General features: G+C 40.5%; 1 protein-coding gene across 2 annotated transcripts in view; it reads right to left on the reverse strand.

The window, feature by feature from the left end:
* RASA1 (RAS p21 protein activator 1) overlaps positions 1–17712 on the reverse strand; it is a 92509-nt gene that overhangs the window by 51686 nt on the left and 23111 nt on the right. For both annotated transcript variants that reach the window (XM_075837550.1, XM_075837559.1), the window contains exons 4-9: positions 16513–16583; positions 15505–15622; positions 15370–15401; positions 14492–14544; positions 10028–10178; positions 6285–6363 (exon numbers count right to left, since the gene is read on the reverse strand). In XM_075837550.1, coding sequence (XP_075693665.1) covers positions 6285–6363; positions 10028–10178; positions 14492–14544; positions 15370–15401; positions 15505–15622; positions 16513–16583 — 504 coding nt within the window. The remainder of the gene's footprint in view (positions 1–6284; positions 6364–10027; positions 10179–14491; positions 14545–15369; positions 15402–15504; positions 15623–16512; positions 16584–17712) is intronic.

A 17712-nucleotide genomic window follows, 5' to 3' on the forward strand; every position in this document is an offset into this window, starting at 1 on the left:
GACCTCAGTCACCCCTAGCTTCCAACTGACTACTTATTAGCTCAATTGGGAGAGGGACCAAGGCCCCACCTTCACAACTGAACAAAGGGACTATTTGTAAACTCTGACATACAAAACATCTATTGCTAGTAGAATACAAGAGGCAGGGTTCAAGATCTTCTCAAGATTAAAGAGGGTCCCTTCCAGATTACACTCTTATTGCTGCACTCAATCTTCCCTCTCCGTTGGAGATGTAGAACGGTGACGGATCTACTTATGCATGTCTTCTGGTCCAGCCTTGGCTAGTTTTTTTTAGGGCAGACTAATAATGCGTAACCTCCAAGTCCCTGACCTAATTTCTGCTACATCTCTGCGATATCCCTCTGTCCACATACATGCGTTCCATGGCTCGGCAGCTGGTCAATGCAGAAAGAGCCTGGATCCCGGCACTATGGAGACAAACCACCCCTCCCTCGATTCTGACGTAGTCCAATAAAATACAAGGAGGTAATGAAAATAGGGGATCAATGGTTTGCTATGATCCCAAAACAAGTTTCTAAAATCATGGCACCATTGGAAGAGTTTTAAAGGCGCTGTGGAATTTAGGTCTTATGTTCTTATATTATTTGTATGTAGGTTCCCCCCCCCCCCAAACCCCTTTCAGGAGGACTGCTACGTCTCTTCTCCCGTTACCTTCTATAGTTACTATGGGCTACCCGACACTCCTGTAAAAAGTTGGGACCCTTTTCAGATTTGTCTGAACTAACTTTAGTTTCATTGTGAGTTCAGTTCATTATTATTTCCCATTTTGAGAAAACTGTAAATAAAAAATTTACAGAGAAAAAAAACAAAACTTGCATTAGAATTTATATATTTATGAACTGAACCAAGTGTTTTTGCTTAATAAAGGCCCTGGGAAAGGAGTCAAAATGTCATACTGTGGACGAATAAAAGGATTAAATTTTCTACTATGTCTTCTGGAGTACTACTTATAGTCTACTATGGCTTCAAAATCATTCATTAAGGCCCTGTTCACAGAATTTTTTGCAGCGGAAACCGCGGCAAAAAACTGCCGAAATTGACTCCCATTGATTTCAAATGGGAGGTGGAAGCGGTTTCTTTACCGCGAGACGAAAATAACGCTCGCGGTAAAAAGCGACTTGCCCTATGGCATTTTCCGCCTCAAAAACCCCATTGAAATCAATGGGAGATGGAAATAAGAGTCCGTTGCTTTCTTTGGCGCGATTTGACGCGTTTTTTGGCGGTTATGCCACCTTTCTATTTAAGAGAGCTAAAATAAAAAGCGTAAAAAAAACGCATCATAAAACGTGTGTGGTGCAAAACCACTTTAAAAAACCAGAGCTGATTTTTCCAGGTAGAATTTTTTGCCTGCAAAAAACTCTGTGTGAACATACCCCCTTTCAGGACATGTGTCACTTTATGTGGTAATAACTTTGGAATCCTTTTACCTATCCAAACGATTGAAATTGTTTTCTCGCGACATATTGTACTTTATGTTCGTGAAAAAATTTGGTCGATAAATTCAACATTTGTGAAAAACACCAACATTTTGCGAAAATTAGGAAAAATTTGTGCTTTTCTAAATTTAAAAGCATCGGTTTGTAAAACAGATAGTAATATCACACAAAATAGTTACTATTTCACATATCCCATATGTCTACTATGTTTCCATTGTTTTTTGAACGCTCTTATTTTTATAGGACGTTAGAAGGTATAAAACTTTAGCAGAAATGACTCACATATTCAAGAAAATTTCAAAAGGCTATTTTTTCAGGGACCAGTTCAGTTGTGAAGTAGCTTTGAGGGGTCGATACAATACAAAGCCGCATAAATCACCCCATTTTAAAAACTGCACCCCTCAAAGTATTGAAAACAGCATTTAGAAATGTTCTTAACTCTTTAATTCTTATGAGACTCCTAAAGCGGAGTAGGGGTGAAATTTACAAAATTCATTTTATTTGCAGAAATTCAAATTGAATCCTTTTTTTTTTTTAATCTAACACAGAAGGTTTTACCAGAGAAGCAACTCAATATTTATTGCCCAGATTCTGAAGTTTTTAGACATATCCCACATGTGGCCCGTGTGTCCTAATGTACTGAAACGCATGCCTCAGAAGCAAAGGAGCACCTAGTTAATTTTGGGGCCTTCTTTTTATTAGGAAATATTTTAGGCATCATGGCGGGTTTAAAGAGGTCTTGTCGGTCAAAACAGGGAAACCCTCCCAAAAAGACACCATTTGGCAAACTACACCCCACAACGTATCTATCAAGGGGTATAGTGAGCATTTGACCCCACAGGTTTTTTGCTGAATTTAGTGGAATGAGGCTGTAAAAATATAATTATTTTTCCAACAAAACGTCGAAATTTTCAATCTTTACAAGGCATAAACGACAAAAACCACCCCAACATTTGAAAAGCAATTTCTGCCAATTACGGCAATACCGCATATGTGGTAATAAACTGCTGTTTGGACACACGGCAGACCTCAGAAGGGAAGGAGCGGCATTTAGCTTTTCAAGCTCACGTTTTGCTGCAATGGTTTTCGGGTGCCCTATCACATTTACAAAGCCCTTGTGGTACCAAAACAGTGGAAAACCCCCAAAAGTGACCCCATTTGGGAAACTACACCCCTGAAGGAATTTATCTAGGGCTATAGGGAACATTTTGACCCCACAGGTTTTTGCAGAATTTAGTGGAATTAGGCCATGCAATTGAAAAGCTAAATTTTTTCCCCAAAAAAAAAAAAAATCTGAAATTTTCACTTTTTACAAGGTATAAAGGAGAAAAAGCACTGCAACATTTGAAAAGCAATTGCTCCCAATTACGGCAATACCCCATAAGTGGTCATAAACTGCTGTTTGGACACACTGCAGGACTCAAAAAGGGATGGAGCTCAAATTTAGCTGCAATGGCTTTCAGGTGCCTTGTCATTTCAAAAGCCCCTGCGGGCCCAAAACAGTAGGGGCCCCCCAAAAGTGAACCCATTTAGGAAACTACACACCTAAAAGGAATCCATCTAGGGGTATATATAGTGAACATTTAGACCCCACAGGTCTTTTGCAGAATTTATTGTAATAAGGCCGTAAAAATGAATATAAAAAATGTTTAGAATAAAAAGTTTACCCAATTTTGGAAACTACATGCCTGAAGAAATTCATCTAGAGGTATTGTGAGCATTTTGACCCCGCAAGTGTTTTGCAGAAATTAGTGCACAGTGGATGTTGCGGATTAAACATTGCCATTTTTCCACTGATATGCCATTTTAGTGACCAATATGTTGTCCCCAGCTTGTGCCACTGGAGAGAGACCCAATAAATTGTTAAGCGTGTTCTCCAGAGTACAGTAAAACCCCATATGTGGTCATAAACTGCTGTTTGTGCACACGATCATGCTCAGGAGTGCCATATGGCTTTTGGAGTGTAGATATTGCTTGGTAGTAGTTTTGTTTGGGGTTTTACTGGAATTTCAGCTTATAATGTGGGGGCATATGTAAGCTGGGCGGAGGGCATCCGTAAGCCGGGCATGCGGGTATACGTGAGCCGGGCGGAGGGCATGCGGGTATACGTGAGCCGGGCGGAGGGCATGCGGGTATACGTGAGCCGGGCGGAGTGCATCCGGGTATACGTGAGCCGGGCGGAGTGCATCCGGGTATACGTGAGCCGGGCGGAGTGCATCCGGGTATACGTGAGCCGGGCGGAGTGCATCCGGGTATACGTAAGCCGGGCGGAGTGCATCCGGGTATACGTAAGCCGGGCGGAGTGCATCCGGTTATACGTAAGCCGGGCGGAGTGCATCCGGGTATACGTAAGCCGGGCGGAGTGCATCCGGGTATACGTAAGCCGGGCGGAGTAGATCAGGCTATACGTAAGCCGGGAGGAGTGCATCAGGGTATATGTAAGCTGTGCGGAGTACATCAGGGTATATGTAAGCTGGGCGGAGTACATCAGGGTATATGTAAGCTGGACGGAGTACATCAGGGTATATGTAAGCTGGACGGAGTACATCAGGGTATATGTAAGCTGTGAGGAGTACATCAGGGTATATGTAAGCTGTGCAGAGTACATCAGGGTATATGTAAGCTGTGCAGAGTACATCAGGGTATATGTAAGCTGGGCGGAGTACATCAGGGTATATGTAAGCTGTGCAGAGTACATCAGGGTATATGTAAGCTGGGCGGAGTACATCAGGGTATATGTAAGATGGGCGGAGTACATCAGGGTATATGTAAGCTGTGCGGAGTACATCAGGGTATATGTAAGCTGGACGGAGTACATCAGGGTATATGTAAGCTGTGAGGAGTACATCAGGGTATATGTAAGCTGTGCAGAGTACATCAGGGTATATGTAAGCTGGGCGGAGTACATCAGGGTATATGTAAGCTGGGCGGAGTACATCAGGGTATATGTAAGCTGTGCAGAGTACATCAGGGTATATGTAAGCTGGGCGGAGTACATCAGGGTATATGTAAGCTGTGCGGAGTACATCAGGGTATATGTAAGCTGTGCGGAGTACATCAGGGTATATGTAAGCTGGACGGAGTACATCAGGGTATATGTAAGCTGGACGGAGTACATCAGGGTATATGTAAGCTGGACGGAGTACATCAGGGTATATGTAAGCTGTGAGGAGTACATCAGGGTATATGTAAGCTGTGCAGAGTACATCAGGGTATATGTAAGCTGGGCGGAGTACATCAGGGTATATGTAAGCTGGGCGGAGTACATCAGGGTATATGTAAGCTGTGCAGAGTACATCAGGGTATATGTAAGCTGGGCGGAGTACATCAGGGTATATGTAAGCTGGGCGGAGTACATCAGGGTATATGTAAGCTGGGCGGAGTACATCAGGGTATATGTAAGCTGGGCGGAGTACATCAGGGCATAATAGGATGATGTCATAATGGGGTGAATGAATAATAAAATTAATAATCCATGGATTGGTGTGGTACGCTTTGAACCAATCCTTTATGCACAGGCTGGGTTTTTTCGGTATTGTACAAAATATCTGCGCTCCAGTATTGTCTAATCTTTGACTTCTTCACTAGCCCTATAAGCAGCAGAAGGCCCTAAAGTGTCCATCTCTGATGCATCCTCGGGGTCTACCTGTGGGGTCTAGCAAATGATGAGGTTTTTAGTGGAAAAACTACTGGACCTAAAAAATTAGTCTGGGCCATTATTTTGCATCATGGAGTTCGGAGACTGATAACGTGTTATTTTGCTGTTGATGGAGCTGTGTGAGGGCTTGTTTTCTGTGGAACGAGCTGTAATTTTTATTGGTTCCATTTTGGAGTACATGCGTTTTTGTTTTTTTTAACACTATTTAGAAAACGTTTTTGGAGACGAGAAAACAAAAAAACAGCAATTCGAGCACCGTTTTGTTTTTTCTTTCTTACAGCGTGCACCCTGCAGTATAAACAACATGTTAACTTTATTCTGTTAGTCGATACGATTACAGCGACACCAAAATCATATAGTTTGTTTTTAATTACGTTTTACTACTTTCCCGCAATAAAAATACTCCCTAAAAAAAAAAAAAAAAAAATCATGTTTTAGTGTCGCAATTTTCTGACAGCCATAACTTTATTTTTCAGTTGATTTCACTCTGGGAGGGCTTGTTTTTTGCGTGAAAAACTGTAGTTTTTGTGGGTACCATTTTGGAGTACTTGTGACTTTTTAATTACATTTTTTCTGAGACAATGTGACCAAAAAATAAATGCCATCTTTGTTTATGTAACTTTTTTATGGTGTTCACCGTGCGGTAAAAACGTGATAGTTTTATAGTTCAGGCAGTTGCGAACGCGGCAATACCTATTATGTATAGATTTTTTAATTATTTTTTTTTTCAATTATAAAAGGACTTGATCAGGGAAACAGGGCGATTGTTTTCATTACCTGAAACTTATTTATTTATCTTTCTTACACTTACCTGGATACTTGAAGATCTGATCTTCTGATCCCCAGTACAATACACTGCACTACGATCAGCGAGAACTGCCATCGCGGCCGCTGCAGCGGGATGTCAGCTGTATACTACAGCTGAAAACCGCTGAAGATTAAGCAAGCACGGCTCCTGGTCCCACTTCATCTTCATGATGGGTCTGGTACGTCGGATTACGGTAATGTACTAGTTATGCCGATGTACCAGACCCATCATTTTGCGGTAAGGGGTTAATGTTAGAGCAGCGTGTTTTGTCATTTTAAGACCATTTAATAAATGTGATTTTTTTTTTTTAAATCAACATGGCATTTACCATGTATGTAAAATATACGTTTTATAACCTTACCTGCATGGGAACAGGATCTTTTAGATAATAGCCTTCAACAATTTGTTCTTTCCTGTAGTGTTCTATAATATCATCAATTCTGTTAAAAAAACAAGACAATTCAAACATATGTATTCACTGGCCATATTATTACTTTTATTTATTGAACCACACAGAATGACAGTCAAGTGGACAGAATGCCACGAGATACAAGCCAGCCTATATCCTAGTGTCAATCCTATCCTGTGTTGGCATGTTTAGCGATTTGTGTAACAACCACTGATAAGGTAGTTGGGTGACCGCCATTTACCAGGGGAAACTGCGGCCAACCATGCAGAAGTTTAGTATTCCATGTCGGCCATTCAAAACAATGGCCATCCTCATAATACATGGACGGGCCGTGTCCACCAGAGCGAGAGAGACGTTTGATAGTGGGTTTTCGCTAGGCGACTTCTCTGAGAGGCCCATATGCCTTAATGCCTATGGAAAGGGGATGCCTTGAAAAGATAACCCCTTTAAGAGCAGATATCAGGTGACTAGTTCACAAAGATTATAGAGAAGCACCTTGTATTTTTCCCCAACCTATGTAACCACGTATGAAACTTTAACCACACAAAATGTCTTTATAAACCACTTCTAGACTGGCACCATGAAAAAAATCTTTGAAATATAAATTTACCATTAGTGACAATGGAAGAATAGATTAGGGAATTGCATCATTATAATTCATGTAGGGCCAGCATAGTCAGTGGTGCAATACAATGTGGAACAAAACAGAAGCAAAAAACAAAACGAAACAAAGCAAAACAGTTTTAAGAATAAAAGAAACAAGTCCTTCTCAATGAATTAGAATATCATCAAAGTGTTAATTTATTTTGGAAGGAAATAGCTGAGATTTGTGGAGTGAACCGATCTCTTAATCTCACTCAATTTCTTCTCTGGGTACCATCTCAGGACTGTAAACCGTCCAAGCATTGTCTAGTAACATGGTTAATACAAGCAGCTAAGTTGCTCATTTCTTTACACTGGAGGGACATGGAACCCCCTTCCATCCAACATTGGAGAGAGAAGGTGCATCAATTATACCGTTTTGAAGAACTCGCAGGATGGGAAGTTGGGAATAGAGAGCGGTTCCTCCGCACATGGGATAAATGGATTACATATAAATCTAAAGTCCTTGCAGCTACTTAGGGATTCTTTCTAAATTTCACAAACGCAATGGGAAAGGGAACAGTTATTCTTTCTTACAATTCGATCCGTGAGACATTACTCGGACTGCCTTTCATTTGTATTGTTTACTCCTTATTTAGTGCTACGTACATACTTCTTACAGAAGAAAAACACAATATCTTTCATATCTATACATCACCCAATAAGTTGTTATTATACTCAGAGTTTTATGTCTACATTTGCTTAGCCTGGTCACGACTCCTATTTTTTACATGTGAATTGTAAGTCTGGTCAGATCGGAGTGTTACTTGGATCTGTGTTTTTTCTACTTATTTTTTTTTTTTCCCCTTTCTATATGTATACCTCGGATGTCGGTACAAAGAGAATGGTCTTTACAGATTATGTAATGATTATATTTTAGCTGCCCTGCGAGGTCTGCCTGTAATTTGATCGGATTATGAATCAGATGTCCTTTTTTTGTGGTCATACCGGTTTATTTAAAAAAAAATAATAAAAATTTGAAAATCGAAGAAAAAAAAAAGTTAGAGGTTCTGTCACCAGATTATAAGTGCCCTATCTCCTACATAATCTGATCGGCGCTGTAATGTAGATAACAGTGGTTTTTATTTTGAAAAACGATCATTTTTGACCAAGTTATAAACAATTTTAGATTTATGCCAATTCGTTTCTTAATAGACAACTGGGCGTGTTTTTACTTAATTTATTTTAGTAATTCAATTCAAAAAGTGAAGCTCATATTATATAGATTCAGTACACACAAAGTGATCTATTGCCAGCATTTTTTTCTTTTAATATTGATGATTATGGCTAACCATTAATGAAAACCTAAAATTTAGTCTCTCAGAAAATTATAATATTGGGTAAAAGTTGAAGATTGTAGACTCAAGAGGTCACACTCTAATCCGCAAATCAACACAAAACACCTGCAAAGGTTTCCTAAGCCTTTAAATGGTCCAACAACCTGGTTCAGTAGGCTACACAATAATGGGTAAGATTGTCTTCTAGAAACTATCAAGTCAGCAGTCATTGACACCCTCCACAAGGAGGGTAAACCACAAAAGGACCTTGCTAAAGCTGGCTGTTTACAGAGTGCTGTATCCAAACATATTAATGGAAAATTGAGAGAAAAGAGTGCTAGAAAAAGGTGCACAAGCAACAGGGATAACCGCAGCTTTGAAAGGATTGTCAAGAAAAGGCCATTCAAGAATCTGGGGGAAATTTACAAGGAGTGGACTATGGCTGGAGTCAGTGCTTCAAGAGCCACCACACACAGACGTATCCAGGACATGGGCTACAACTGTCGTATTCCTTGATACAACGTCAGAAAAATCTTACCTGAGAAAAGCTAAGGAGAAAAAGGACTGGTTTGTTGTTCAGTGTCCAAAGTCCTGTTTTCAGATGAAAGTAAATTTAGCATTTCAGTTGGAAATCTCGGTCCCAAAGTCTGGAGGAAGAGTGGAGAGGCATCAAACCAAGTTGCTTGCGGTCCAGTGTGAAGTTCATCTGCTGGTGTTGGTCCACTGTGTTATATCAAGTCCAGAGTCAACGCAGCCGTCTACCAGGAGATTTTCGAGCACTTCATGCTTCCCTCTGCTGACAAGCTTTATGGGGATGTGATTTCATTTTCCAGCAGGACTTGGTACTTTTGGCAGTGTGGGCAGGTGCCAATACCTGGTGTAATACCCACAGTATCACTGTGCTAGATTGGCCAGCAAACCTGCCTGACCTAAACCCCATAGAGAATCTATAGGGAATTGTCAAGAGGAAGATGAGACACACCAGACCCGACAATGCAGATGAGCTGAAGGCCGCAATCATCGCAAGCTGCGCTTCCATAACACCTCAGCAGTGCCACAGGCTGATCGCCTCCATGCCACGCCGCATTGATGCAGTAATACATGCAAAAGGAGCCCGACCAAGCATTGAGGGCATATACTGGACATACTTTTCAGTAGGCCAACATTTCGGTATTAAAAATCATTTTTGAAATTGGGCTTATTTAATATTCTAAATTCTGAGACTAAATTTTGGGTTTTCATTAACTGTTACCATAATCATCAACATTAAAAGACAAATATGCTGGAAATAGATCACTGTGTATAATGAATCTATATAATATAGGAGTTTCACTTTTTCAACTATTGAAAAATTAACTTTTTGATGATATTCTAATTCATTGAGACGGACTAGTATATTGTAACTCGCTTAACATTGCCCCATTAACACAACAGCACTCTTCAGCTGGAACAGTATCTCATTAGTAAGACTGGGGCTTGCAGGCAACATTATATAATCCGTGTCTTATTCATAAATGATTGTCTGCTATAAATAGTGTTTTATATTCTGCTAAAGGGACTGCAGGGCACGGGAAAGATAACATCAAATTCCCTAAGAGCTTGCATGTTAAAATCTAAACACAGTACCACTGCCAGATTGGTTCATTCCACAAATAATGCAAAACCAGGGAATTTCTACTTTCTCTTTTGAGGTGACAGATTTTTATTACTCTACAATGTTTTCCTCAAACTAAACATGAAAATGCAAAAATGTCAAACATGCTATCAATCTGTTACCTGTTATAGTACCGACCTCCCATCATAAACTGATTGTTTGGTGTTGGACAGATCTTAAATCGCTGTATGTTTTCATTTGTGCGAAAATATAAAGAATAGTCTCCCGGAGTATTGTCCGATGGTCTCACCAGGAAACTGCCGATCTGGCCAACTATGAATTTTTAAAATAAAGAACTAAAACGTCACATGACTTAAAGTTGAAATGATACTTTGTCAAATCAAAGTAAATAATTGAGAAGCAGAATATTTCTATCCATTAGGCCGGGTTCCCATGTAGTGTAAACGCTGCGGAATTGTGAGGAAATTCTGCAGCATTTATAGTAGCAGCAAAGTGGATGAGATTTAGAAAATCTCATGCCCACGCTGCGGAAACACACAACGTAAACTTTAATAAATTGACCTGCGATGCAGAATTTCATTCCACAGCATGTCAATTTATTGCATTTGATTTTCTGTTTTGGGTTTTCCCCACTGAATTCAAATGGGATGCAAATCCCGCAACAGAAAGCCAAGTGCTGCGACTTTTGCAGTGGATTTTTACGCAGCATATCCGATCCATGGGAACCAGGCATTAGGCGGTGTTCACACACAGCAGTTATATTGTATTTATGGCCAAATGATGCAGCAAAGTCGCCATAGTTAGATAAAACCTCAAAATTTTTTGCAAAATTTGCGGCACCAAATGAGAATCGGTCTCTCCGGTAATTAGGTTTCCAACAGTATACCATGATGGCACAATCCGCTGGTTGACCCTTGACCGCTGAAGGGGCAGGAACCGTGAGAGGTTTAACCCCCCCCTCCTCCACAACGGTCACCAAAAAGTAACTACAGCGAAAGTTATATAAAGCAGGAACACAGTTCTCTTGTGCATCTTGAAAAACAATCTTCACACACAAACAAAAAACACTGGGAGGGAAATATTTGTGTCATCACGTTGGAGTGGCCAATTATTGGGCAAACGAGCGTACACAGAACTCTCCTTCCCGATAATTGCCCTGTATAATCAGGGCGACGATCAGCCCATGAACGAGCAATCGGCTGATTGTATAATTTTAAATGCTGAAACAATTATCGTTGTCGGCAGCACATATCTGCTTGTGTAAACAGAGAGATGCACTGGCGACACGTTAATGTATGGAGACAAGCGATCGGAGTAACGAGCGCTCGTTCCTATACTAGATCCTTGTGAAACAATGGCAATGTAGAATCTTTCTCCTACAGGCAAGATTATTATTTGCTTATATGCCCAGTCTAAGGTTTTACACAAGATCTTACACTAAACCAAGTAGTAGACTTGCAAATCTGATCCAGAGATGCTCTTGCTCGTTTGGCACAAGAAAAGGCCATGGCTTGGATACAATGGGCTTAAACCCCTTAGCGACATGTCAAGTACATGTACGTGGCAACTGCCAAGGGAAAGTATGGAGCGGGTTCACAGGCTAAGCACGCTTTAAACTCAGCGGGTGTCTGTATGTTACAGCCGACACCTCAGTGCAACAGGTAGATTTGGGAATGTTTAACCACTAAGATGCTGCAGGCAATAGCGACCATGGCATGTTAACTGTAAGAAAAAAGGGGAAAGTCCCCTCCGACGGCCAATTGACCCCTGTGATGCGTTTGAGGGGTGCCGCTGGTCTTCATGGTAGCCTGGTCCCCGGCGCTCAGTGTTTATCATTGAGATGGACACTGAGCGCTGGGGACCGCCCACTTGACGGTCTACTCGTACAGGTGATGGAAACTAACGGAACTGATTGCAGGAAAATGTGGGGGGCTAGAAAGAAAAAAAAAATCAGCACTGCAGCAGCAGGTAAGCTATCCAGCTTGTTATAGATGTCAAAGGATGTGACAGGTCCTCTTAAAGAGTGCCAGGCCTTAGGCCTAACTCAATAACAGGTCTGGATTGATCTGGTATGTTGTCACCAAACCATGAATAGAGTTTGTTCCAGATTGAGATGGCGGACGTAATCTTTTTTTTTTCCCTGCTGGCTTAAAGTGTAGATATCACACAATCTGAAAGTCCCTTTTTATAACAATGACCTTTCAGGATACAGGAAGAAAGATGAAGACGGATCTCTAGATCCCTTTTTTAGAAGCGCGCACCAACTCATATTTGGTCAAAGAGGAATTATCATTATCTCTATTGGAATTTGCACTCTTGGAATATGTGGTTCAAAGGGGGAGGCATAAGCGAGGCTTACACTCCACTTTTGTGACAGGGCTACATTTAACAATAAATGGTCTTTAGTGTCTAGAGAAAAGGCAGATTTCTTTCATTTTGTCTTGAAGGGCAAAGAGGTCTATCTGGTGTTCTCCCCAGAGGCAAACAAGATCTTGATAAACCTGGTTTAGAGTCCACTGCTTCACATTTAAAAGGTTTTCAGTTGAGAAAGTCCACTATTGTATTTTCTGATCCCTTTATAGATCGCTGCAAAAAAGGAACAGAATATTCTCTTCTGCCCAGCAGAATAACATTGTTGCCAGCTTTCACCGATCACTGTGATGCAGCCAGCGGCATCACTGCCATAACACATCACGCTTTGGTCGTGCGACATAGTTGCATGTAACCCTAGCCTAATTTTCAGTAATTTGAGGACGAAAGACCGATTTCTCGAGGCCAGATTGCACATTATGTTCATACTTCGAGAATGTCCTTTTCTCTACAGTTACTGGTTTGCATTTCTCGTTGATTATTATCGAGCCCAGGTTCGATAGATTAACTTCTATTTGTTTTTTTTTAGAAAAAAGAGGTTTGAGTAGTGACCCTTTTTCTGTTCTGCTGGAAACTAAATTAATACCACTGCTAAGTTAAAAATGGACACCTTGTAGAATCTTTCCTGAAGAAACTTTGATGGATAATTTTTTTTTTTATAAGAGTCAGAAATCTAGGGGCATGGTGATCAGGAGAAAAGAAGTCAACCTAATAATTGTATAACAAAAACAGATAGAAGATCAGAAGATGCAGTGAGCGTGGCCATGCCGCTTTTCTTTTTACATTCTCTGCGACTTAACAGAGTACATTCACACCAGGGAACGCCGCGTCTGACATCACTTGCCTTCATAGACAACGAACAAATCACACAAAAGGAAGATGGAAAAACACAATTGGAACTTGAGCACACCTTTAGGCCCAATGCACACGACCGTGCCCGTAATCGCGGCCCACGATTGCGGGCAAGGCCGTCTGCATTTTTGGGCCGTGCTCCCATACAAAGTATGGGAGCACAGCCCGTAAAACCAGACATGCTCCATAATTCCCGACAGTTCTACGACACGGACACCCTTCCGTAGAAATACTGAAATGTGTCCGCGGCCAATAGAACTGAATGGGTCCGTAAAAACCGCGGACCAGTTACAGTCCGCAGTTTTACTATCGTGTGCGTGGGGCCTTAGAATATCACATTCACACACACATCCGTGTTTCTCTTTCAAGCCATATTCTGTTGCCCCATGCAACACCTCTCAGTTGCTAGATTTTAACATTGGGCCATATTTTTAAAGGAAAACTAAATCTGCACTGTGATTGGTTGTTTGACAACAAGGACAACTTTCCTGTTAGACAGTGTTTATAAGAAAGGCAAATATAACAGGGTACTTTGCACCCCAACATCAAATTAATGTGCAAGAGTGGAGTAAAGTAGTTTTTCCTTCTTTTCTAAATAAAGATTACCTTAAAGAGGCTCTGTCACCACATTATAAGTGCCCTATCTTGTACATGATGTGATCGGCGCTGTAATCTAGATCACAGCAGTATTTTTTTATTTAGAAAAACGATCATTTTTTACGAGATACGACCTATATTAGCTTTATGATAATTACTTTACAGCAAGGGAAGCGTAATCTCGTTTTAAATGACCGTTTACAGCGTAATCTCGCGAGATTACGCTTGCCTTGCTGTAAATCTCACACAAACGTTACCCAAGTGTCAGGATTCTGAATAGACATCCCGTCCTAGCTGGAGGTGATGTCCATTAACTCTCAGGACACTTCAGTAACGTTCGTTCATGCGTGCGTGCGTGTGTGTGTGTATGTGGCTGCACATAGTGATCTAGTAAGATCACGATGTGCTGAGTACATGAATGGAGAGTAGTGCATGACGCTGATTGGTCAGCGTCATACACTCCTCTGTACAACGCCCACTTGGTCAAAAAGTAAAACACGCCCAGTTGTCCATTAATGTAATTAGCATAAAGCGAATATAGGTCATAACCCCGTCAAAAATGATCGTTTTTCTAAATAAAAAAAACAGTGCCGATCACATCATGTACTATATAGGCCACTTATAATGTGGTGACCGAGCTCCTTTAAATGTGAATTTTTTAAATAACCTTATCTGATAAAATCTAGACTCACTCCGTAAGTTCAAGGCAAAAACGTAAACTGCTTTTAAAACCACATAATATAATATTGTGTCACAGCCCCCACCCCATCATATGATGATTTTAGAAAAGCCAGCACAGTAGTTACCTGTCATGAGCAGATTATAAGCCTCCTGCTTGTTGATTTTCCCATGGAACCATCTGAAGAAAAGCATAACATAGAGATAAGATGTCTGAAATCATCTGATCTTGTCAAAAGAAACGATTGACCTCTCGGTGATAAACAGGGTTTTGGCGGCAAGAGTAGCGCTGCATCCAGCCATCAAAAATACCCACTGTGAACAGCGAGTAAACCAAAAAGGTACAATGGAAATACAATCCTGTCTAAACAAAGTTTAACAATAATCATTGTCTGCTTAAATATGGAGCAAAATACTGTGAAATGATGGCGTTCCAGTCACAATTATCCAAGGGTTAGTATTTTATTTATAGAGCCACAACACAAAATGCAGATGTGGCCTAGAGGTTTTTGGCGCTAGAGGCCAGTGCTAGTTGTATTCCAGTGCTCCCTATGTCATAAAGCCAACTCTTATTGGAAGACCGCTATAGGAACATCGTATCCACTGTCATTACACAAAAGATGCAGTGAACAAACATCTGACATTTTTTATGCTCAGACTCGAGTGATAATAGTTTAGCAAATTCTCCAGACTACATTGTAGTGGAAGTTCCAGGTAATAATTATATATAAAAAAAAAAAAAAGACGAATCCCAGTATAAAAGTACTGTCCTTTACACCACAATATCACAGCCTCACTACACAAAATGTGTGCCGGACATTCGCAAACTCTAATTAGAGCTGATGTGGCGACGTGTGGAGAGAGGTTGTCCGAATGGGACAACCACTTTTAATTGTATGTCCAACTAGATAATGTAGCAGATAAGTGCAGAAAAATAACAGCAAGTATAGGATAATTGAAGGAATGGTAATTCACAGAACCTGAAACCCCAAGTAAAAATCCTTACATCTTGCCTTCATGGGGATCCTCTTCTCTGCCCTAAAAATAGAAAAAAAAATTATTTAAAACATCATGGAGACAAAGCGTTTAACGTTATGGGTCCATATGACCGGTAAATAAGGAGGAAACCATATTTACTAACCACTTCATTCACCAAATCGTCAACAATAAGTCCTTGTTCATTCGTACGCAGATTAGAAACCCACATCCATCCATCTTCTAATTCATTATGGACAATAAACATGTCTCCTTTCAAGAAACTGCAGAGACACAAGAAAGAATATTTGTTATAGCACGTGTGCTTGACTAGAGGCGCATTCATCTCCTGTATCATCATATCCGCATCTTCATGGGGAGATATGTGGTGGCTACTTTTTTTTTTACAATATTTATTAAGAAAACATTTCTAGTTCTACAAAATGTAACAAATTTCAGCTTAATGTTCTTCCAACAGGTTGTCCCATTTAGAAAACCCTTTTTCTTGCTAGAAGTTCCTCAACAACCAGCGGATTTTTTTTGGATGGGTGGCTTTGGCACACTGCTGTGAACCCCGGTTATCGGCGAGGGGGTTATCGTGCTTAATGTTAATTTTTTTCTGCAGGGGAAATACAGTATTACCACCTGTCCAAAAGACAGGAATGGGCAACCAATAACCAATGGAATGAGCAAAAGCATTTTTTTAATTTATTTACAGCATTCACCGAGCAGGGTAATTGTTATGGTTATTTTATAGTACGGGTTGTTGTGGTTGTGGCAATACCAATTATGTCTATTTTTTAATTTATTTAATACATTCTGTATTGCAGTGTATTATGCCTGTCAGTGTGACATAGGCTCACATCCATGGCAGACCTGGTTAGGGCCCTGGGTACCATGGCAACCTACCGGCACCTTGAGATTGTGACGCATAGGTCCCGATAAGCTAACAAAGCTATCAATAAATAGCAATTGACAGCGGCATCTAAGGTGGTTACACAGCATGATACAGCGGACATCCGCTGCTGATGGCATGGGCACAGTTCCTGAGCGAACGCAGCATCCCTGCGCTATATATTTATGGTGCTGTGCAAGAAGTTTATCCCCATGCAAGACATGGCACATTCATATTTATTCCAGAGAACATAAGCCGTTAATTACTTTATGTATGTACCTGATTTCATCAGTTTCTGGTACTTTAGTGTAAGGAAGAATGGCACGTACTCTTCGCCTGTCTTCCACTGGCTAATAAAAGGCAAAAAAATGCAAAAAGTTAGGACTGGCGTTTTTTTTACTATAGATAAGCTATTAAAAATATTTTAATGCGACCTCTGAGCTTTTTTCCCTCTCATATTTCATGGTGTGCCAATTACAAACTCTCAACCTAGACTAGATTAGCTAAACCGTTTTGCTGCTGCAACAATTTTCATACTTTTGACACAATTGAATTATAAAATAAACATTTTTATTATACCAAACAACCCAAATATTTTCTGAATGCAGACACCTAGTACATTATAAAAGTGCCACCCAGCTCACACTCATTGGTGCCTTCATTCAATTTTGCATCAAAGCGTTGTGCAAAAACACCCATAAATGCATGGCTTCCGGCTAAAAGTCTGACCCAAGCAGAGCCCGAGATAAACAATACCCCCTAAAAATAAAAGTACAAGACGTGCAGAGTTCATATATGCCACATATGTCTTTGTCTACATGCACATCTCTTCACATGACTGAACAAACCAAAAATCTCTGCGATACAGATGGTACACATCTGAGCCACGGAGACAAATGGCCGGATAAGGTGCATAGGGGGATTAGATGTGGAACTTCTCACCCCTGTGGCAGGGAAAAAATAAAGAGAGAGCACACACCCTACCTGATTGGTAAGAGAGAGGTAATAGAGAAATTCATTTACCACACCCCCCACCCCAGGGGAGAGATGACCGTAATAGGCTGCGATCTCTCTTACTGCTGTCACTTGGGGCTTCCCTCTCCCTTATGTCCAGTTTAGACAATTTGCGCTAATTGAAACGGGAACCGCGTCTGAATTACAGCAAAAAAAAAAAAAAAACGTTTTCACAACTTTTTTTCCCCCCCTTATTCACAAGTATAAAACTGGTTTAGAGGGCATCAAAGTTAGAAAAAGTTCTATTTCCTTCTTTTTCACGTGGACTTTCACATATTTTGAAGTATTTTTCTTTTTGACAACTAAGCAGGATTGCCAACCTGATTTTATTTTTTTCTTGACAACTTCTTGAAAATTCATGAAAAGCCAACATTTTTATGGACAAATTAAAACAGAAATTAGCTGTAAAATAATGACAATGACAAGAACCTGCACAAGCTCCCTAGCAAAAATAATAATAATAAT

This window comes from Rhinoderma darwinii, chromosome 1, assembly GCF_050947455.1.
Source record: "Rhinoderma darwinii isolate aRhiDar2 chromosome 1, aRhiDar2.hap1, whole genome shotgun sequence".
In the NCBI taxonomy this organism is placed as follows: domain Eukaryota; kingdom Metazoa; phylum Chordata; class Amphibia; order Anura; family Rhinodermatidae; genus Rhinoderma; species Rhinoderma darwinii.